The 24,045-nt window shown below is 39.6% G+C and overlaps 1 protein-coding gene across 1 annotated transcript in view; it reads left to right on the forward strand.

Annotated features, from left to right (window-relative positions):
• The window catches only part of LOC110861770 (ceramide glucosyltransferase), a 40,605-nt gene extending 19,746 nt beyond the window's left edge, over positions 1-20,859 (forward strand). Inside the window, exons 2-9 of the mRNA XM_022110898.2 lie at positions 3,175-3,328; positions 3,629-3,731; positions 6,592-6,693; positions 7,108-7,220; positions 16,275-16,382; positions 18,130-18,287; positions 19,560-19,749; positions 19,812-20,859. Coding sequence (XP_021966590.1) covers positions 3,175-3,328; positions 3,629-3,731; positions 6,592-6,693; positions 7,108-7,220; positions 16,275-16,382; positions 18,130-18,287; positions 19,560-19,749; positions 19,812-19,991 — 1,108 coding nt within the window. The 3' untranslated portion in view covers positions 19,992-20,859. The remainder of the gene's footprint in view (positions 1-3,174; positions 3,329-3,628; positions 3,732-6,591; positions 6,694-7,107; positions 7,221-16,274; positions 16,383-18,129; positions 18,288-19,559; positions 19,750-19,811) is intronic.
• The last annotated feature ends 3,186 nt before the right edge of the window (positions 20,860-24,045 follow it).

A 24,045-nucleotide genomic window follows, 5' to 3' on the forward strand; every position in this document is an offset into this window, starting at 1 on the left:
CCAAATGTCATCGAGTGACTAATCCCATTTTTTTGAATAGACCAGACCAGACAAATAATATTTATTTATTGGACAAGACACGGAATGAGGGAGTGGATTAAAAAAAAGTGGCATTATTTATTTCATTAACGCAAAAAACCCCGATGCTTTCATTTCAAGCCATATAATCAGAGGGCGGATATGCATTTATATATGTTCAACTTTCTCCTTTGATTGGGTCAAATTCTGTGGGTGTATTCCGTAGCTCGTATTGAGCACAATAATTTCAAAATATTTTAAAAAATTGGATAATATTTTTAGGTTTTCAGACATGTATTAATATTTCCGCTATTATTTCAAAAATGCGAAAATCTTTCTTATATTTTCAAAAATATGTGTGTATTTCGTAAATATTTCAACGAGTGTGAGTGTAACGAAAAGTTTTTGCTTAAAGAAACTAGACTACAGAAAATTCAGAGAATTAGATACATTAAAAAATTGAAGTTTTGCGAAATTTCTTATTTTTGAGTGTACATATTTCGTACATATTTTTGCATTTTTTCCCCTAAATATTAAATACATACATAATTCAGCTATTTACCATAAATAACTACATAACCAGCCTCTGTTCTGTTCTGCCTGTAATAAATGTCGGGTGAATTCGCATCTTCTTTCTCCCATCACTCATCTCCCGAAATCTATCGCTTGCCTACCCGCCCGCCCGCCTGTCTACTTTTTCTCCTGCCCGAGAATAATACAGACATTTATGCATGGACGAGCTCCACCTAAAAAAAAGCTCCGTTTAACTTGTCTTCTCTTCTTCTTCCTTCCGTCCGTCCTTCGTCTGGCTGGTGGAGACCAGGCGCCGCGGAAGCGTGAGTGGGGACAGAGGGACAATGTCCTCACCGTTGTTCGATGTCCGCATATCTCCCCATCTTATAAATCCCTAATTCCGCTATCCTACAGTGTTAATGTCCTTAGATGTCCCCATGGCTTCCGCGGACAATGATTCCTCCTTCTTTTATATATTAGAAAAGTCATCTTCCCACTGGCCGCGGAAGGGTGTGTGAACAGAGGGGCAATGTCCCCACGGTTGTTCGATGTCCCCATCTTATATAAGCCCGTACCTCCCCTCCATCTACAATGTTAATGTCCCCACGGCTTCTGAGTCCAGCTTCTTCTTTTAGCAAAGTCATCCTCCCCAGTGGCCGAGGACATTGTTCCTCTGTCCCCACAGTTATTCTATCTCCCCATCTTATACAACCCCCACCCCTCCCTCCCCCATCCCACAATCTTAACATCCCCCAATGTCCTCCCCCTCCTTCCGCGGCCGCTCACTTCACTTCCTTCCTTCTCTTCGTCTCACTAACTTTTACTTGTTACCCGGATTACAGTCTGGGCTTAAAAAGTCAACTTTACTACCACTCACTCACTCACTCACCGTCTCCTTTAAACCTTTTAGCTGGGCTTTTTTTATACCCGGGTTTTCCAAGGGTGCTAATTCCATCGGACTCGGAGAGAGGATATTGAATTTAAGGAGCCATTAGTCACGGCTCTCTCTCTCTCAGACAATACTGCCTGCCACCCGGTTTACATATATGCAAATGTGCAAAATCTGGTTTTTTGAGGCACACACACACACAGGAAGCAGGCAGCCCGATTAGATTAAAGAGATGAAAGAAAACGGAGAAAAGTTTCCCGTCACCCGTGGCAGATTTACAATTTACTTATTGACGCTCACTCACACTTTTGATTTTATGATTCCATCCATCCCATTTCGTGTAGGCGTTCTCTTCTCTTTAAAGAAGTGCCGTCCGCCGTGTCGTCAAAGTGGATGGATGTAAATTTGATTCTAGTTTCAAATTAGGGGAAAAAGGTGAACAAATAAAAGTGGCATTTTCGGGGAGATACATAAAAGCGATCAATCAAGCCGTCCATGTGATGATTTTAGAGGCGTTTTCGTGATCCAAATGGATGCTATGATTCGATTGTGCAGTGTTCCATGGCGTTAGGAAAGGTAGATGATTTTAGAGGCGTTTTCAACACAAATGATTCGATTGTTCCATCTCCTCCATCATCCGAAAGAAGGTTTCTGCTAGCTAGCTTTAATTCCAATTAATTAAAGTACATCCGCTTTTTGGTAGGATGATGGGAGAGAGAAGACCCGGAAGTAGACGGAGATGCTTACTTGCGTACTTCCCATCCAATGTGCATACAAAAATACATAGTTCATATTCTTTAATGTAATAATGCATACGGATATTTGGGTGCAATTTGTAGCGAGGAAATTAAAGACGGCAGCAGCAGCCCCGGTGGAAAAATAACTCGTTTCTTTCAAGGTTGCTTTGTAATTGTAATCCGTCCGTGCATGATTCATATTTCATATCAGGCAGCGTCATCTAAAAAATTATTTCATGCAATGTACGTATGAATTTGAGGTGCAAGTCCATTCCATGTTTTGTTTTTACATACTTCTTACTTATTCTTACCTCCTCCTGCTCCTGCTGGACTTTGGCATGTGTAAGATTGGAATCGTCTTCTCCTCATCATCCTGTCAAAGTAGTAGTGTTTTTGTCCTGATTTCTTCTTCTTACACAGGAGCAGATTGTTGAGGATGATGATACTTGGAGTTGTACTTGTGTTACTGCTGACTGACTCAAAATTATTTATGAAGGTGACCTCGGGGTGAAGGTCTGAAAAAACGAAAGCACATCAACACCCATCTTACAGACGTTTCACATTCCATGAAATATCTCCTTTACGATGGATGTGGAGCAGTGTATGCGATCCGATTTTGGGCAAACTGGTGTCAATCGATTGGAAATTTGGGTAGTATGAAATTTAGGAAAGACACGATCTCCCAATGGGTATACGTTTGGCACAGATATTTGCATCGGGAGAGGAGAAAATGCGCCTTAAGGTCGACAAATTTTACAGTTTGCAAATTTACTGCGCGTTTTCTCCTCGTCGGATGCAAATATCTCGGCCAAACGTGCCCATTGGGAGATCGTGGCTTTTGCAAATTCGTACTAATTAAATTTGTGATTGATTCGCACAAATTTTCTAAAAATCTGAGGGCATACGCTGTGAGATCTCCGTTCTTAGGATTAGTTAATCTGCTACCTCACAATTCTGCGTAACATGAAATATGCCAATAACTTATGTTCTTATGTTTCACTTTTTATGTATTTTCAGTTTATGGCGTTTGCGTCGAAGTCGTGGAGCGTCGCTGCTCGCCCTCGCCCCAGAAATCCCACTCCCTGGCGTGTCCATTATTAAGCCGCTGCTCGGGGTGGACCCCAACCTGTCCTCTAATCTGGAGACCTTTTTCAATATGAACTATCCAAAGGTGAGCACATGATAAAACCCAATTTAGTAGGAATGAAGACGCACTTGGAAATATTTGCCAATTTTTTTTGCGAAAGAGAAAATGTGCAGAATTATGGATACTTTGAGAAGAAAAATTTGGCCCAAAGTTGATTTTCATGTGAAATGTTCCCTAATTTTATTACGTAAAAAATGACAATAATTCCCAGAATTTTGGCACCAACTCGTTATTGAATTTTATTTTATGATAGAAATTGAATAAAATATATAATCGACACACATAAATTCATAATTTACATATCTCTTTTCTTTATATTTCCAGTATGAAATCCTGTTTTGTGTTCAAGAAGAAACTGACGAAGCAATAAGAGTGGTGGAAGAACTGAGGGCGAAATACCCAAAACAAGACACTGAACTTTTCATCGGTAAGAAAACCATCATATTTAAGACAATAATCCCAAGAAATTAAAACTACCAAAGTTTTCTCCTTGCTATAATTTCAACCAAGAAATAGAGTTGCACTCATCTCGTTAAGGGGCCAATGGATTGGCCTACTTACGACATATCATTAGCTAACTAACTTGTCAAATTGTACGAAATTTGCCCCATTTCGTTGAAAAGGAAACTTTTCCTGGAAAAATGTCACATTTTTGGTCGCAAATTTTTATACGTAGCAAAAATGGGACATGTTTTTATTCTACGAGCTATATCACCACGCAAAATGCTTGATTTTCACAAAGTCAGCCCTCGTCATTACGCCATTTTAACGAAATTTGCCACATTTTACAAAATTTTTACTAACATTTTTGCTCCCAAATTTTTAAAATGGGACATGTTTTTATTTCGTAAGGTGTTTCACCACGCAAAATAACACTCAAAAATTCTTCCCAAGAAGCCCTGACCATTGTGCAATTTTAACCAATTTTTTTTACCCCATTTCACACAACTTTTGCTCGAAAATTTTCATACCCAGCAAAAATGGGACATGTTTTTGTTTTTATTTCGCAAACTATTTCGCCACGAAAAAATAGCACGAACCCTCAACCATTAAAATGCCCTTGCCATTACATCTAAAACCAACGAAACCGCAACTCCAGTCCAGTCGTTATTATCAAGTTTTCCAAGTCCGCATAAATATAAATATTACCATAACTCGTAAGCCAAAGCCATCAAAAGTCTGTCCTCGTCACATGCAATGCAATACAACCTCAGTCAGCCATCATGATCCCACATACGACGCAATGGCCGCGGAAGCTTGTCCCCATCATCTTATACAAACCCCTTCCTTCTCCTCTATCCCGCAATCTTTACGTCCCCACAACTTCCGCGGCCAATGCATTGTCGTGTCATGTCTCTCATTATTATTACCACACTTTCACTACCAGTCAAAATTTCCTCCTGAAAAGTCCTCCTCCTTGTGCTGTGTACATATTGCCAAAAATTTCGCATTCTGAGATATTATACTTGGTAAATAATAACATGGCGTGTGTGTGATTTGCACGTAAATTGAATCGTGTCTCCCTCCTTGCAGGAAAAGTTAGGAGAAAACCCGTATAAAATAAAATTTGGGCCATATTGACAAAAAGACGTTAAGGCACGATACACACACACGCCACGGGAGGATTAAGTGGAGGATCATGCCTCCCACTTTTGGCCATCGCATAATTGGCGAATTATTGATAGGTACACGAAATAAAGGACCAAGGACGTAGAACGACGAGTGTCGTGTCGTCATAATAATGAATTCATAGCCACGATCAAAACCAGGGCGACATGACTTTCTCTCCCCCTCGTGTAGACCGCTTACTTTCTGCATGTTTGGTGAACATGGGTGGGCAAAATACTTGGGGAAATTCACGCCAGCCTTCGTAACTCCGTAGACATGAAAAGTTATGAAAATTTCTACGGAAATTTTTGCTTATGAAACTTATTTACAAAACCGTATTTATGAAGATGAAACGCATGTTTTTTTTCGCGTAACTCCGAAAACGCGAAAATTTATGGAAATTTCGATGGAAATTTTTTGCTTATGAAACTTATTTACAAAACCGTATTTATGAAGGTGAAACGCATGTTCTTTTTTTGGTTTATAAGCTGATCTTCGTAAGTTTACGATGTTACGATGGTTGACGTGAAATGTGTCAGTATTTTGCGCTCTCTGTTCTTTTACCCAAGGTTTGAATTTCTAGGGCTGTTACACCCACAAAAAGACGAAAATCTACGTCGAAAAGACAGCAGTCAGTCAAATTCATAGGTTTTGTGAAGAAATTAATTTTTTATCGCTGAAAAAATACATTGTTTTCAAGATTTCCTAAAAATAGAGGATTTTGACAGCTATGAAAAGTTAATTTCTTCACAAAATATGTATTTTCGTGTTACTGCTGTCTTCTACACATAAATTTTCATCTTTTTGTGGGTGTAACACCCCTGGAAATGCAAACCCTGGGAAGACCAGAGATCAAAATAGTGTACATTTTTCCAAAGTATTTTGCCCACCCATGTTTATTTAATATTTACCACGCTGTCATATCTATCATGCAGTGGTGGTTGCTGGAAAAAGTTTGAAAATTCCAAAATAATCATAACTCTATAGTTCTCTCGCTGACTTTGGCTTTGCGGAGACGAGGAGAGAGTTGGTATGTAGTTAGGCAATTTGTTTGTGGTTTGGTCTCCTGATCTGATTTTGGCATAGTTCTCTCCTCCTCCTCGTTCTCAGAAGAAGTGTACTATGTCAAATTTAAACCCAGCCAGCCACCCAGCCAACTAAACTGTCTATCGGATCTGCCAGGGGCGGCGGAGACGTGTCCCCACCACAGAAATGTATGGCATCCAACGCTATTAACGTAGGGCTCCATCATCAAAATCAATACAATTCTAATCATTTCTCGCCTCTGGGAACTTATTTTAAAATTCTGGGGGACAAATTCGTAGTCAGTGAGTTGATTAATGGAATGGCGTTGAGTTTTTTAACCAGTTTCGACAAGTTCCAATTTTTCTGAAGGCTTCCTAAACTTGAGATCTCCTCCTTCAAAAAGTGTCAAAATCTGGAGTGTATATTTTTAAATAATTGACAACTCCCTGCTCTACAAATTTGTCGGTCAGAATTTTAAAATAAATTCCCAGAGCGGAGAAATGATTTAAAATGTGCGGATTTTGACCATTCTCTTGTGCACACATTCTTTCTCCGCGGCGCCTGTTTTCCTCTGATCACATCTCGTATCCTATCCTACTCGTTGGTCGATTTGATTTCAAAGTCTGACTTTTTCTCTCCTTTTCTTTTCACAGGAGGGATGCGAGTTGGAATAAATCCAAAAATCAACAACATGCAACCTGCCTATTTGGCTGCCAAGTATGAACTCATCCTCGTGTCTGACAGTGGAATTCGAAGTATGTTACCCACCACCAACACTCATATCAACAGTGGCCGCGGAAGCCGTGGGGACATCGGGGGAGGGATGGGATTATATAACATGTGAAGATCATAAATCGGGACATAGAACAACCTTGGGAACATTGTCCCCACGCTTCCGCAGCCACTTTTGAGAACCGCAGACCTATGAAATTGTGAAAACCAGTGGCCGCGGAAGCTGTGGGGACGTCTGGGGACATTGCCATTGTAGGATAGGGAAGGGACGGGTCTATATAACGTGGGAAGATGATAAAAATAGGGACCGTGGGAACATTAATTGCCCCCTGTCCCCCCACCCTTCCGCGGCCACTGCACATTCATACATGTCTCTTTCCCATCGGCACACCTGGCCACGGAAATAATTAAACTCTGACTTATTCCTCCTCCCCTAGTGAAAGAAGACACACTGCTGGACATGGTGAGCTTTATGGATGACAAAACCGGCCTTGTGCACCAAATGCCTTTCGTCTGTGACAGATCTGGCTTCCCCTCCATTGTCGAAAAGGTAATTAAATCAAAATAAAAAATAGAACCCAATCCGGCACAAGGCCCAACTTTCGCTCGGAAATATAATCATATAATTGAACAAAAGAAGCGTCGTCACTCGTTCACTCGTCACCTGGGCGCAGATTAATGGAATAGTTTTATTAAAAAAATATCCATCCTTCGTCATCATCATTGCCACGTCTTTCTCGGGGAAAGTATTAGTTTGCGAGGAGAGAAGAGAGGAAAAACTTTCTTTATTCTGCGACTGAATGGGAGAGAGAGAAAGTTGATCCAGGACGGTGGAAGGAGGACGAGGGCATACTTTTTTTCTCCTAGGTTTTTTTTCTCTTCTTCCATTTCTCTCAATTTGCTCGAGACTATTGATGATGGGATATGGTCGTCGTGAGACAGTGGGAATGGAAGAGGTGGACCAGCGTGTGCGGATACGATTTTGAGCAAAATCATGATGATTTATGAAGGTCCTGCTCTCCGATTTTGACCGAATTAGTGTGAATTAATGACAAATTTGATTAGGATGAAATTTGCGAAAGAGACGATCTCCCAATGGGCATGTTTGGCCGAGATATTTGCATCCCAAGAGAAGAAAACGTGCAGTAAATGAGGAAAGTGTAAAATTTGTTGACTTTAAGGTGCGTTTTCTCCTCTTGGGATGCAAATATCTCGGCCAAACGTGCCCATTCGGAGATCGTGTCTTTCGCAAATTTCATACCAATCAATTGACACTAGTTTTTTGCACAAAATCGGATCCGCACACGCCGGTCCACCTCCTTGATTCCGAGCTGTCCTCATTTTTCCCTTTCGACCAGCCAGCCAGCTGGTTGAAGTGAGTGAGTAATTGTACGGATTCAAATTCAAGGTTCCTCTCCTCTTATTATCAGGGATGGGCAATCCCAACAATTTCGATGGATTACGGATTACAGATTAATTAATTTAAAAATTTACATGGGATTACTGGATTGGGATTACTTCGTTCCTGAAATAATGTGGATTACTTGTTGGATTACTGGGATAAATTAATGACGTGGATTACGGATTACGGATTACAGTAATCAGATTACGGATTATTATCGGAATTACAAAAATCAATATTTATGTATTAAGGGGTGAAGAGAAGCGAAATCCCTTTATGGAAAAGTGTTGTCCGCCGGTCTGTATCCACAATAACTTTAGAACGGTTTCGAATTTCAACATGCAGTTTTCGCCAACGGGTTTCTAATTTTTGAGGTATGGATGAGTGAGTAAATGGGAATTGTAGGTCACGGCGCCAGGTGAAGACGCCACGGGTCAAACTTGTCGAATTTTTTGTTTTGGACATAGTTTCGGGCGAGGGTACAAAAATCTTCATAGTTTTGACGTGACATGACCGAGTGACCGTGTCGACGACGCCAAACTTGAAAATGTCGAGTTTTTGTCTTGATACTTTTAGACGTAGTTTTAGGCGGGAATTTCAAAAATTAAATCTAGACATAGTTTTGGCATGCCATGACCGCATGACTGTCTCACTCCACCCCTTTGCTACATTTCGTTTGCAACGGTTTATTCTGAATAGCGTCACTTAATTTCATGATGATGATTAGCTCAAAAAACAAGAGCTTTGAATGATTCATCCGACAGTCGGTTTCTTAGGGCAGACAACAATGTATTGTAGTAAATAGACCCCTCTTAATTGTTCCAAAATTCTCTTTACTTTGCACCTCTGCTGAAGAATCCAGAAGGTGGTTTCAGCATTCAAGTTCAGCAAGTGACTCAGACTCTGGAGAAGTTGCAAGATGGAGCTGTCATGCGGTTGACAGGAGCAAAGTAATCCAACAAAGTAATCCGTAATCTGATTGCATTTTCCAATCTCGTAAATTGGGGATTACGGATTACACATAATTCCAAGACCTAGCTAGGATTACGGACTACGGATTACTTTAAACTGTGAATTTTTCGTGGATTACTGGATTACGGATTACATTCAATGTAATCTGATTACTTAATCTGATTAAAGTAATCCTGGGATTGCCCATCCCTGCTTATTATGTCGTGTCGACTTGACTTGAGAGACCAGTCGTCGTCGTCCGCCCAGCGCTTCGCCTTCCTTCCTTCCTTCCTTCATCACCATCATTATGCAGAGAAGCCGTACTCACATAATATTATACGCAGCCGGATGACTTACATAATGGGGCTAGTTTTCTTTACCAATGTTGCCTTGAGAAAGGGAGATCCAGATTCTATACGTATTTTTAGTTAAGGCCAACCATGGCATATTATTCCCACTTTTGGAAGACCAAGAAGACATGCATCCTGTTGTGTGATCACTTTGGCAAAAATATGGCCAAAGTAGGCCAGCCAGGCCGGCCTGTCATGTCACGTTAACGTCGCCCTGCTTCCTTTCTTTCGGATAGCTTTTTTTCCCAACTTTGTGGGTGGGCACAATGCAGATTTATGGGATGAATGGATGCAGGCATCAGGTGCTCCCTAATCGGACCGTGTTTTTTAAGAAGAAAAAGTAGGAGTGGGTAGATAGATTCCGAAGAAAGCATCACACCTCACGCCGAGAGGCTAGGAAGTCAAGGGAGGTAGCTTACTAATCCAAATTGGGTAGATAGACGGACAACCATGACGACTACATAAGCCCTGGCTCGGGCTAAAAACCATAAGGAATTGATAAAATCTAGAGAAAGCAGCACACCTCGTGCCAAGAGGGCTGTCAAGTAAGAGAACTATCGATAGGCAGACATACAACCATGACAGGTACATAAGCCCTGACTCAAGCTAGGAATTGATAAATCCCTCAAAATTGAGCGAAAGCACACCTCCTGCCTAGAGCAGGGTGGTCAAGTAAGGTAGCTTACTAAGTGGACATACAGACAGACAGACATCCACGACTTGTACATAAGCCCTGTCTCGGGCCTAAAACCCAGTAGGAATTGATAAATCCCTCAAAATTGAGTGAAAGCACACCTCGTGCCGAGAGGATGGAGGTCAAGTAGGCTTGCTTACTCATCCCAATCTAATTTGTTGAGTGGTCTGGTGGTGTGGTGTGACTGGACGAGACGCACGACACATACCGTCGTCCACTGGGTCAATAAAGTCGTTAAAAAAGAAGTAGGAATCATGATGAAAAGTGGTCGTCTCGTCGTGTGGGCTTTGTTTCGTGTGCAGGTGTTTCTGTTTCGTTCGTGGTTTGGTTTTAACGAAGTCCTGTCAGCGAGTGGAGAGGTGTCGACCCCTCATTGACATCCTGTCCCCTTGTCTCCTACTTGACGCCCTTCAGTGTCCAACTACTTGACCAAGGATACGGCTGCTTTCTTTTTTTTTCAAGGTGTCCCCCTCCGTTTATGGACACAGAACAGTTCAGTGTTTGCTACTTTTTTGGACTGGGAAACGAGAAATGCTGGGTGCAAGAAAGTGGGAGAAAGTGTGAGAAATATGTGTCATCTAGCCACGCACAGTATGAAGTATTTACCGCGGCGGGAAGGAGTTTCTTGCAGTTTGAATTTCTCCCAGGTCAAAATAGCTGCAAGAAATCCCTTTTTTATCGGTCAATATTTCGTTTCTTACGGGTTTACAACATTTCATGCACTGAAAAAAATCAACGTGAGGTGCAAGAAACTGGGGCAAAGTGCATGAAATATGTGTGCTCTAGCCACGCGCTGTATGCCATATTTACGGCGGCGGGGCGTCGTATCTCCCACCGTGCATTTCTCCCAGGTCAAAATATTAATCTACAAAAAAACCACTTTCTCCCCCTTATTTCTTGCAAGTGGTGGTCTTACTTTCACCGGAAGCACTGGAGGTATTGTGTTGCGGTGACCTTCTCGAATATCGGATTACCATCAGGCCACACTTATTTACACACTTACTTATTATCGACTCCTTTATGGATTTTGTGCCCCTTGTCTCGAGCCAATCAATCAATGTGTATGTATCAATCATGAAATTGACATGGGGCCGCACTCGTCAAGAGAAAGATCAATACGGTCGTGAGGACGGTCGTAAGCAAGCAGAGTAAATAAGTCAGGAGGACTAAAGTGGAGTATTGGATTTGGCCCAAATTTCCAGTATGTCCGGTGAAAGGAAATAACCACTTGCAAGAAATAAGTGGTTTCTTGCAGGAGAATATTTTGACCTGGGAGAAATGCAAGGTGCACGAAACTACGCCCCACCGCGGTAAATAGTTCATACAGAGCGGGGCCAGATGGCGATTATTTTTTTGCACTTAATATTAATAATAATTTATTCAATGAATAATTCTTACAAGGCTCATGGTCCATATTTTTTGCACTTTCTGTGGCGCTTATTTCTTGCACTTTCTCCCAGTTTCTTGCACCTGTTAATTTTCAGTGCAAGAAATGTAGCAAACCTGCAGTAAAGTAGTTTCTTGTAGCTATTTTTACCTGCAAGAAATGCACGATGTAACATACTACTTCCGGTCGCTATATTTCATACTGCACGTGGCTAAATGGCACACATTTCTCCCACTTTCTTGCACCTCGCATTTCTTGCACTTTCTCCCTTTCCACTGCAAGAAACGCAACCACTCCAATTATCCATCCATCGACTCATCCATATATTGACATTGAATTTCCCTCTATGCGGTCTGTCCGTGGTGTGGTCTTGCTCCATTATTAAGAATGGTCTCCTAATTCAGTGAAATGGTTCCACTCCACTTCCGCCTCTCTCTCTGATTCAACTTTCTCTTCTTCTCTTAATTCATTCCACGCTCTAATGATTAATTAAGTGGAAGAAGAAGAGAGAGAGAGAGGGAATTTTGCACAAGATGGTAAAATTGCTTTGTGGTGTGGTCTGGAGGCACGAGGGACGCAATTAATTCGCCCATATCTCATTTCCCAAAGGCAATTTGAGATCGAATGCATCCATCCATCCATCCGCGAGTCGTGGTGGCCGCGGAGGAGGCGTCGTCTAAGCAGACTATGGCTGCCTAATTATAATTCCTCTGTCTCTGTCAGGACGCAATTAAGCCCTGCTTTCTCCTTCTTCCTTCTTCTTGCTGGAGCAAAGTACTTCACTACCGCTCAGTGGCCGCGGAAGGGTGAGGGGGACAGGGGGACAATGTCCTCAGGGTTGTTTGATATTCCATCTTGTATAAACCCCGACTTTCTCTATCCTATAATTTTAGTATGCTCAGATGTCCCCACGGCTTCCGCGGTGACTGAGTCGTCCTTATTCTTTTAGTAATCTCCCCATGTTGTATAAACCCGTCCCTTCCCCTACCTTACAATGTTAATGTCCCCAGATGTCTCCACAGCTTCCGCGGCCACTGAATCGTCCTTCTTCTTTTAGCAAAGTCGTCCCCCGTGGCCGCGAACAGAGGGACAATGTCCCCCCACAGTTATTCATTGTCCCCATCATCTTATATAAACCCGTCCCTCTCCATATCCTACAATGTTAACGTCCCCCCTCTGTCCCCCCGGCTTCCGCGGCCCCTGCATCCTTCTCTCTCCTCTCCTCCCTGTCAGATTTGTTCATGGTCCGGACAGCCCCATATTTCAAGTGGGCGAGTAAAACTTTGCCGAAAAGTGAGACAAAGGCGGCCGCGAGAGAAATCCAATTCAATAATGCGGACAATATTATTAATCATTAATTCTAACAAGGGAACATACCGAGGTGTCCAACGAGTTAAGGGTCGACACCTATACCAAAATGACCACAGTACATGACTTATTAAACAAACTGAAGGAATTTCCGTGTAAAATTCACTTTTCGTCAAGTTGTGACGATATTTGTGACGAGCGCATGACGATCGGGTTGCCAGAGAGGGAGAGGTCGGCCGCTGAACGATCAGGTCAACCACAGAGAAGCGTCTTCTTCTTCAGAGATTTCAAATTCTTTCAAATTTTGAAAACATCTTGAAATTTTGAAAAAATTTTGAGAAAATTTAGAAATTTTTAGAAAATTTGAGAAAATTTGAGAAAATTTTGAAATTTTGAAAAAATTTTGAGAAAATTTAGCAATTTTTAGAAAATTTGAGAAAATTTGAGAAAATTTTGAAATTTTGAGAAAATTTTGAAATTTTGAAGAAATTTTTGAAATTTTGAAGAAATTTCAAATTTTTTTCAAAATTTCAAGTGGTTTTCAAAATTTGATATAATTTGAAATCTCTGAAGACGACGTGAAGACGACGACGCATCTTTGTGGTCGACCTGATCCTTCAGCGGCCGACCTCTCCCGCTGGCAACCGGATGGTCATGCGCTCGTCACAAATATCGTCACAACTTGACGAAAAGTGAATTTTACACGGAAATTCCTTCAGTTTGTTTAATAAGTCATGTACTGTGGTCATTTTGGTATAGGTGTCGACCCTTAACTCGTTGGACACCTCGGTATGTTTCCTTGTAAGTCGAATTAATTAATGGTTCCGAAATCATGTCAAGCAGTCAAGCACTATTTGTTCCTGACAGCCACAGAAGAATTTCTGAGCTAAAGAAATTCCCTCTTGAGAGGTTGTCCACCTCGCGTTTCGGCGGTGGTGGAGACCTCATTAGCAATTTTACAATCGTCCTTTACATCAGCAAAGAAAGTTGGTGGACGGCGGGTAATTGGGGACAGGAAGTAAAACTGCATATCCGCGTGTTCGTTGGTAGTCTTGCTGTGTGGAGAAAGAAAACCGAAATGAGGGTCGTTTTCGGACTTATTCACTTAGAATTGTATTTACCCGAGTAGAAAGAAACCACTGTCTCGAATTTTGCAGTAAATGGACAAAAGCTTGATGCATATTGTGTTATGCAGAATTTTTGCTCAAAATTTCTATCCGTTTTATTTCGCAAAACTGTATGTGCACATTTCTGCACAAAAATTAGCTCTGAATATACAGTTTTTTTCTGGAGAAACTGGAAACAAATTTCTGCACAAAACGGTATGTGCATAATTCTGCCTTGTTTTTTTTTACAAAAATCGCTTTCTGGAGAAAATTTGGCCAAATTTCGGCACAAAATCGGGCCAAATTTCTTCAGGAGAACGAAAACTTACATAAAATGAATGAAAATAAATAGAATTTTGGTCATTTTCGGGGGGTTTGTGTGGGGGACAAACATGGCAAATTCCTCCACATGAGCAACATCTCTTTCTCCACTCACAAATTAGCAAAATGGAAAAATAAACCACGAAAAGTATGTAGCAAACTCGATTGAATTTCAAATGCTACATTTTTTTTCCTCCAAAGAAGCCAAACCTGCCTTTGAAATCTGCTCCGTCTACTCAAAATATATTATCTTGATGAATTCATGATTCGATTGTGTGTAGTTTTTTTGCGAGGATAAAGTGATGGATTTTCTTCCTTTGCCATTCCCTGCTTATTACTTATGCTAGTCTGCTTATGTGCTTTTGTGTGTGTGCTAGTTGGTCGGAGGTGTCGGTCACTTCCTTCCTTCCGGTTGAGAGGAGATGGATTGAATTTCACTTCTGTCTGTCCGTCCGCATAGAAATCAAGCTCCTCCCTCCTCCGAAGGAACCAGGGTTCCCTTTCTGACGGGTTTGCGAAATACATTTCTTGCACTGGTAAAAAATGCAAGAAATGCAAAGTGTGAGAAAGTGCAAAAAATTTGCGCCATCTAAAAATGCGCGCCTTGTGAAGTATAGCGGCGTGGCGTATTTTCCTTGCGCCGTGCATTTCTTGCAGGTCAAAATAAATACCTGCAAGAAACCACTTTCTCCCCGTCATTTTTTGCAATTGTATACTTGTAAATGTCTGGTTTATTGCGGGGTTGCTGGATTTCTTGCACTGCGAAACAATCCACGCAAGAAATGCAAGATGCAAAAACTGCAAGAAATGCGAGGTGCAAAACCTGCAAGAAATACAAGGTGAAAGAAATGGAACGTGCACGAAACTGCTAGAAATTTGCGCTATCTAACCACACGCCGTACGAACTATATCGGGGGGACGGAGTTTCTTGCGCCTTACATTTCCCCCAGGTCAAAATATATCCCTACAAAAAAACCCACTTTCTCCCCGTTATTTCCGGCACCCTGTTCCTCTCCTGCAGTCGGCGATGCACGAGAAGTTAAAACAGTGCAAATAACTTTCTCCATCCGCTCCACTTTGTTTCTTCTTTCATCTTCGCAGCCTCTCTCTCTCTCTCTCTTTGATTCCCGAGGTGGAATTTTAGACCCAAAGTTTCTTCACCTTGGCTCATTTCCTCCTCTCCATCTCATCATCCATCTCACTCTTCCTCCTCCCTGCCTGCCTCGCTCCCTCCTCGTTACGGGACGTGGAAGGAATGGTAATTTTCACAATATTGTGAGAAGAACCCGACGGGCGAGAAAGTCCTCATTATGAGACAAAGTACTTTCTCTCACCAACCAAGCAGGAAAGTTGTGGCATCCAAATAAATGCTATTTACTGCTTAGTATCTTCCCCAAATTGGACATTGACACAGACTTTTGCACCACCAACTTTAGCTCGCCAATGTTTGACAAAGGAATGTTGTTTCGACCTCCAAAATTCGCGAAAAGGGCGTCGGAAAGGTCAAAATTCTGTACAAATTAGCGTCGTAGAGGTCAAAATTGGACAAAAATTAGCGCTTTAGAGGTAACAATTGACGAAAAGTTCTACACAAATTGGCGTCTTAAAATTGGACAAAAATTTCATAAAATTAGAGTCAACATTCACGAGAAAGTCCTCAAGTTTCCGCATAAATTAACGAAAAATTCGAGAGAAATTCCACAAAAATTAGCGGTTTATTAGGGGTGAAAATTAACGCAAAATTCCTTAAATTTCCACAAAAATTCGCGCTTTAGGGAGCAGAATTAACGAAAAATTCCAAAAATTAGTCTCTTGCAGGTCGAAATTGGAAAAACTTTCTTCAAAATCCCACAAAAATTAGCCCTTTCAGGTTCAAAATTTACGAAAAATTCCTCTAATTTTCACAAAATTTTGACCTCTAATTTTTGCCCGGCTTAAACACCCCTTTGGGATACCTTTATCATTTGCATACTACACCCAAGTCTGGCCAGATCGTGACGACGAACTCCATTTAAGCATAATTAACTCTTAATTTCCCCTAATTAAACACCATCCTAATTGATCTCTACTTTCTTCTTTTCGCAGGTATACTTTGGCACGTCGCATGCGCGGATCTACTTGGCCGCGGACTGTCTGGGGATCAACTGTCCGACGGGGATGTCTGCCCTCATGCGGAAAAAGTTGTTGGACGACGTAAGTGGATATTTATGTAATTTGCATAATTTTAATTGCCCATGTCCACCACCACAAAGTTCCGTCTCAATTTCAACCACCACCACCCCAAAAGTCTCAACTTTCTCTCCATCTGTGTCAAATTCTGACATATTATGTACAGCCCAAAATTAAACCTCTTAGTAAAACTTTTCGCAATATTTTTAATAGCTTTGAAGTTGCAGAATGTGTAAAAGCGAAGCATTGACGGCGGAAGGAGGGGGACATTGTCTCCCCAGAAATTCAGTAAAATCGTGTCTTGCCCATGTTAAGGTGCTATTGTATGCGGATTTTGTCTTTGAATTAGTGTGTCTCTACTTTCCCTTGTTCCATGTATTCAAATGGGGATTTTGACACGTGAGAACAGATATTTGCGAATAAAATAGATAAAAAATAATAATTAAAAATTTGGTAATGGAAGATTTAAAAAAAATCAAAATTGTAACCTCCTAACTTTGTAAATTTAAAAACTTTTGGATTTTTAACTGAAATGGAATCTTCAATTTAAAAAAAAATTCACGGCGATGGTCAGGTTCAAAAATCGAAGGGAAAGTTGAGACACAAATTTAACTTCAAAACCCGCATGCAATAGCACCTTAATAAGTCTCTCCTCCTCCTCCAATGTTAATGTCCCCCGCGCCCTCCTTCCGCGGGGACTGAGGAGATGAAGTCTAAGCTTTCTGTAAGCTTTATACTTTCGCTTGGAGCTATTTCACAAAGAAATTGAAGAATCCTGCTGTCTTCCACTCTCCTAAATTATTATCCCTTTCATAACAAGGCTTACTTACTCGTAGGCTTTGATGTGCTGTGTTGTGTTGCTTGCTGCGTATGTTTTGCTGAATTTTCTCCTGCTTTCACTTCCTCAAAGTATCGGTTGCGTGTTGAAAGTAGGGCAGGATAATCACGTCATAGAATAATCGTCGTTGATGCCTGCACGACCAGAGAAAGTCGTCCTGGTCGTGGTCGTGGTGGTCAGAGAAAGCGGGGAAAAGTGTAGAATGATGGAAACAGGGTGCAAGAAATGGTGGTTTCTTGCAGCTATTTTGCCCTGGGAGAAATGTAAGGTGCAAGAAACTAAGACCCGCCGCTGTAAATACGGCATACGGCGCGTGGCAAAATTGCAAATCAGCAAGAAATGAAACACTTAAAATGTCGTCAGTGTTTAATTTCTTAGGGATTTGCAACCTTTTTTTGCAATGCAGTGCAAGAAATGCAAGGTGTAAAAAACTGCAAGAAATGCAAGGTGCAAGAAACTGCTAAGTCAGTAACCATATGCACGAAATAACTGCAAGAAATTGGTTTCTTGCAGCTATTTTCACCTGCAAGAAATGCAAGGCGCAAGAAACTCGTTCACATCCCTGTACTTCTTACTACGCTTACTAAATGGCGCACATTTCCTGCACTTTCTCCCAGTTTCTTGCACCTCGCATTTCTCCCATTGCTTCCTTTCCACTGCAAGAAATGTACCAAACCCGAAACCCTGTCTGTTCAGAGAGTGGGAATGCCTCTGGGAAAAAGTGATGCACGAGGGACACACGTCTCGCACTTTTACCTGGAATTATGATGAGAGCCCGAGAGCTCAAGGAAGTCAGGGGGGAGTGCAAAATTGAATTAATAAACACGTCCTGTCTGCTTCTTCTTCGTGTTCTTTAAGAAATTTGAATATTACGGAGTAATATTCCTACAGAGATGCAAAATATGCATAACTTATTTCTTTTTTTGCCTGCAGGCGGGTGGGATAAAGGAGTTTGGCTGCTATCTCGCGGAGGATTACTTTTTCGCCAAAGCTATAACCAAGATGGGTTGGAAAATCTCCATATCTAGTCAAGTTGCCTGGCAAAATAGTGGCGTCTGTGATATTTCAGCGTTCCAAGCTCGTATCTCAAGGTAATCGACGCCGTATTACTCATTTAATCGCATGACTCGATGATTTATGGTCAAAATCAGGACATTTTTAATCACTTCTCGTCTCGTCTCTGGGAATTTATTTTAAAATTCTGACCGACAAATTTGTAGAGCAGGGGGAGTTGCCAATTTATTAAAAATATACACTCCAGATTTTGACACTTTTTGACGGAGGAGATCTCAAGTTTAAGACGCCTTCAGAAAAATTGGAACTCGTCGATAGTGGCTCAAAAAACTCAGCGCCATTCCATCAATCAACTCACCGACTACAAAGAAGGGTATCTGTTATGGTGATCGTTTTGGGCTAAATTTCGATGAGTTTTGAATTATTTTGCTAAGAAATTAAGGCGATTTTTTGGGCTAATATATCTTATCAAAATTCGTTTGGTTGTCAGTGGTTTTTGATTGGTAAATAGAGCTCAATGATTCTTACCCCGATTTAAGACTTGGGGAACCGTTTTGCCAGTCTGTCTGTTCGTCTGTCTGTTCATTTTCAACTTTGTCAAATGAACCCCGATTAACTGCAAACTTGGCGAGTTGGCAAATTATACTATCAAACAATTATTCAGCATGTCTACTATAACTCCAAGGGTCCTGTTTGAGTCACTTCCAACCCATGAATGTAATCAATGTTTTTTTCTTGTCGGGCTTTGGTTTATAAACATTGGAAATTTTATGCAAAATTGTAGCAACGCGCAACATGGTTACCATTTTATTAATACCTGTGGTAATTTTGCATGGTTTCCATTTTATTCCCTGTTTTTTTATGCATTTGAATTTATTGCTCGAAATCTAGAAATGTACCATCTTAAATTCTTTGATGAAAAATCACCAATAGTATGATCATCAACATATGCAAATATTTACAAAATCGTTCGTGGGCTTCGTATTTTAATTTGCGTTTTTGTTTTTGGCCTATCTAAATACGTGTTAAACATAGCCCAGGAGAATATTTGTTTCTCCACTTGTGGGCATGTACCATTGCTGAAATTTTCAGGAATGGTAGTTTGAAAGTTGTTTGATATCGTATAAAAAAATCAGAAAAATCGTTCGTGGGCTTCATCGTTTTATAATTCATCGAAATTTAGTCCAATACGATCGTCTTAATAGATACCAAGCTTTGTCGTCCGGAATTTTAAAATGAGTTTCCAAAGCGGAGAAATGATTAAAAAATGTGCTAATTTTGACCAGTCATTGACTCTAAGCACACTTATTCCTGATGATCAAATTTAAACAAATTTGCATATTTTGCAGGTGGGCGAAACTGCGTTTTGCCATGATTCCTATGACAATGTTGGGAGAGCCGTTCATCGAATGTTTGCTGCTTGGGATTTGTGCCGGTTTCTCAACCCGGGTGCTCTTTGGATTCGATCCAATCGTCGTCTTTCTCATACATTTGCTCATATGGTGTATCATGGACTGGCTGCTCTTGCGCTCCATCCAGGTAAGAACTTATCAAGCTAAGATAACCTAACCCCCACATACTTATCCTCTCTTATCTTTTAGGGTGGACCACTTCCATTCAACAAATTCGACTTTGTGATGGCGTGGCTGTTCCGCGAAACCTCGGCGCCCTTCCTCTTCTGCCACTCCCTCTTCTTCCCCTCCATCCGATGGCGGGAGGGGACTTATCGGCTCCACTGGGGCGGCAAGGTGGAGGAAATCCTCCCCAAGGTCAAATTATGAAAGGGATCAAGTCTCCATCACCCTGTATTATAGATCAGACTACGAAATACTTGTAGCTTAACTTACTTCTTAGAGACCTTCAGCAAATGTTATCAGCAAGTCCGTACTTGAGAGAGAAGATAAGAGAGGGAGGCCATCCATCCTCCACCCACCCACCCACGTGACACCCAACCACGTGACACCACCATCCCGCCGCCGATAACTTCTACTTACCCACCCACCCACCTACTTTTTTTACCCGTCTTGATTTTTCCTTTTTAACGTGAAGACCAAGACCCACCACCCTCGACGAGTAGCAGCTTATCATCATCATCACCCCCAAAATTAACCCATGCTACGAACAAAAACATCTGCATAATTGAACAAGGAGCGATCAATCAACAGCAACATTTTATTATTTACTTACTTATCTATAGCAAAAAATTGTATGAAATTTTCCCCTGGTATGAAAAGGATGAAGGGGGAAAGCATGTAATCAAAAGTGTAATCAGACCGTTATGGATACATTATTCTTAAAAAAATTTGTTACACTTACGACGACGACGACAAAGGGAAAAAAATAATATGATATTTTACACTGACCTGGAAATCTAGCAAGAAAAAAACGACAAGTTTTAGTTGAGAGTGAGGAAGGAGCATTCAATATTTAACGATTTTTCTAACGAGTCTCGTGCTATGTAAATTAGATTGACACAAACCGATATTGTTTTGACATTGATATTCAGACAGAGTGTATAACGGGCTCCGTTATTGATTGAGGGAGTGATAAATATCATACAAAATATTTATTTATATTTACCTTTTGTGACCCGATTGGATTATCTGCTGGTATTGATTGATATTTGTTCTAGAAATAGTCGTCCCAAAATTAATGTCCATTCGTAAATATTTACATTGTCTACTAACAATAAGTTTTTTGCTTTTCTCGCCTAAATGTAGGACTGGATGACGAATCACCAAAATCAACAACAGTTTTAATCATTTCTCACCTCTGGGAACTTATTTCAAAATTCTGAACGACAATTTTGCCGTCAGGGAGTTGATTAATGGAATGGCGTTGAGTTTTTTGAGCCAGTTTCGACCAGTTCCAATTTTTCTGAAGGCTTCTTAACCTTGAGATCTCCTCCGCCAAAAAGTGTCAAAATCTGGAGTGTGTATATTTTCAAAAAATTAGGAACTCCCTGCTCTACAAATTTGTCGTTCAGAATTTTAAAATAAATTCCCAGAGGCGAGAAATCATTAAAAATGTGCTGATCTACTCATCCAGTTCTTATATATTAGCCTCCCCAATTAATGTCCCCCCATCCCCCCACTTACTTAATACCCACATTACCCCCCTAATTAGTTAACTGACTCACAAAAAAACCAATGATTACCAATTAAAATATCTTATTTACGCTCTCTCTCTCGCTCCCTCTCTTTGCAAGCTTACGGCAAACAAAAGAAAAAATCATCGCCCACACCACGCCCAACCAGACAATTGAAATGATCTCAATTTTTTCTTGTTTCTTCGCCATACATAAACAATTAAGTTTATTAATTATTATTATTCTGCTCTCTCTCTGTTATTATTATGTAACAACTTGACTCGTATCGTATCAATTAATTAATTAAACAAAATCCTATTTTTTGGAGAGAAAGAAGTTGAGTGAGAAATAAATGATAAAAAAAAGTAACGAATGAGATGAGAACCGAATGATATACACGTAAAATAAATTTCAAAAAAATAATAATGAAATAAAATAAAATAAAAGCCTAAATTGATATTGATCCAAGCAGAAGAAGAGAAAAAAACATAACAAAATAATTTGTACTAGACACGCTTACTTGTCCAAATATTTTTTGTATTGATACCTTTTTTTAAAAAAAAGTTGTTGCGTCTTAATTAATTAATTAATTAATTATATATTTAATTATCTTACTTAAATGTCCATGCAAAAAATGAGCAATCTTCTTCTTCCGTCACATTATGATTATTATCAATTAATTAATTAATTACGGATAAAAATTTAAATTATTTACGTAATACTCGAAAATAGCAAAATTATTCAAATTCTATTATTTATTTAGACGTGGGAAGGAAGAGGATTGTTATTTAAAAAAATAAGTAATTGTTAAGAAGAACCTAGTTAAGAAGAATAGTTTAGTTAGTTAATTAATTAATTGTTTCGTTATTTGTTTATTGTTATTTTTTTGTTTTCTTCCGAGCACGCCAACAAGTGACCAGCATTCGTGGAAATGCACCAAATATGTAGTAAATCATAATAATGACGATGATAATGAATATGTACGACGACGATTTGTGTAATAATTAAATATCTAAGTAATCCTATAAAAATGAGGAGAAGAATTTAAAAGTTTACATAATAAATTGTTATAAAAGTTTTTAAAATAGATTCGTTTAGAGCGAGATGTTTTTTATTCATGCATTTTTTTCATGCAAGTTTTTTTTCTATGAAATTATGAAAATTCCTGTCTCGAGAGAGATCGGTTTTTTATTCGTGCATTTTTTCATGCAATTTTTGAAATTATGAAAATTCCTGATTTTAAGAGCAAGTTGTTTTTATGCAAGTTTTTTTATGAAATTATGAAAATGCAGCCAATGGACTTGTAAAAAATTATGATTAAAATCCAAGAAAACCAAACACGAAAAAATAATTCAGTTTAAAATTTTTTCATATTTATTTCAAATTGAAACTGAAATGAAACATCCATTGACGGCAGGATGAATTCTGTAAAACAAAACAAAACAAAATTTTAATAAATTTTAATAACTTTCATAAATTTCGTTTGATTTTAATAAAAAAATAATTTTAATAAAAAATTCAAAATTTGTTTTCTACGAATATTTTGAAAGATGGCAGATAGTATTTGAAATATTTAATTGAACTTAACTAAACTTTTTGTTAGCATACTACTTATCAAGCAATTTTAAATAAATTATGCAAATTTGCTCACTTACCACTCCATCTTTTCCTCTTTAGGCTCATCCTTCACCTGGACCTCCCAGTCATACTCCAGGTGAAGCAGGGTCGCGGCCTGAAGGGTGTGGCCCTTCTTGTAGGCCACCACCCAGGCTGGAAGGCTCTGCCCCTTCTCCTTCAGCTTGGCTTCCTAAAAGAGAAAAAAGAACAAAAATTCATGAAAAACTGAAAAATAATTTGTAAAAAAAGATAAACCAAAAGAAAATTAAGCAAAGTTTCTTGCTAATTTGCTATGTAAATTAATTGTAAATTTGTTTAAACGTATAAATTATTTAGAAAAAATTGGAAAATTGTTACAACTAATTTTGCAACTAAAAATTTGAGAAATTCGTGAAACTAACTTGCATGAAAAAAATTTCATTACAAATTCTTTCCCAATTTCTTCAAATTTTCTAAAATTATTTAAAATTATTTATAAAAATTGACAAATACCTTATAAAATTGCTAAAATTTACTAGATTGGTAACTAATTTGCGAAAAAAATTGCGAAATATATAAAGATAAGTTAGCTTACCAGTATATTCAGATTGTGCAGGAGTTCCTGCCTTGACCTCGGGGCAGCCCCGCCGGGCCTCGGCCCCCTTTGGGTCGACAGCCGCCTTAAAGTTTGCATAATTTTGGGCAGCTCTGCCACCTTTTCACTCCTGTTAACCTTCATTTGTATTTAGTTTTGACGTTAAGTTGTTTCACGATTTGATTGACAAGCACGAATGATAAGCCTCTCCTGGAGACATTGTTCTTAAATAGGTAAGACATACGATTTGGGAACATTGCATTACATCCGTTATCATGAAATCCCATGCAGACCAGACTCATAAAAATGTGAGAAAATGCGATAACATAAAACATTTCATGCCAAGTAATCAAAAGTAAGAATCTTGTTTTAGAAAGATTTTATGTTATGGTTTCATATTTCTGTCTAATCGCACTTTTAATGAGCATACCGAGCACAATTCGTTCCACTCTCACGAAATCCTACCAAATCCTATCATGAAGCTCATAATGAAGCTCAACATTGTTTGTAATTCAGAATCATGAACGAACTTTACAAAAGCTTAGTTATATCATAA

The sequence above is a fragment of the Folsomia candida genome, unplaced genomic scaffold (genome assembly GCF_002217175.1).
Source record: "Folsomia candida strain VU population unplaced genomic scaffold, ASM221717v1 Fcan01_Sc045, whole genome shotgun sequence".
NCBI classification, from domain to species: domain Eukaryota; kingdom Metazoa; phylum Arthropoda; class Collembola; order Entomobryomorpha; family Isotomidae; genus Folsomia; species Folsomia candida.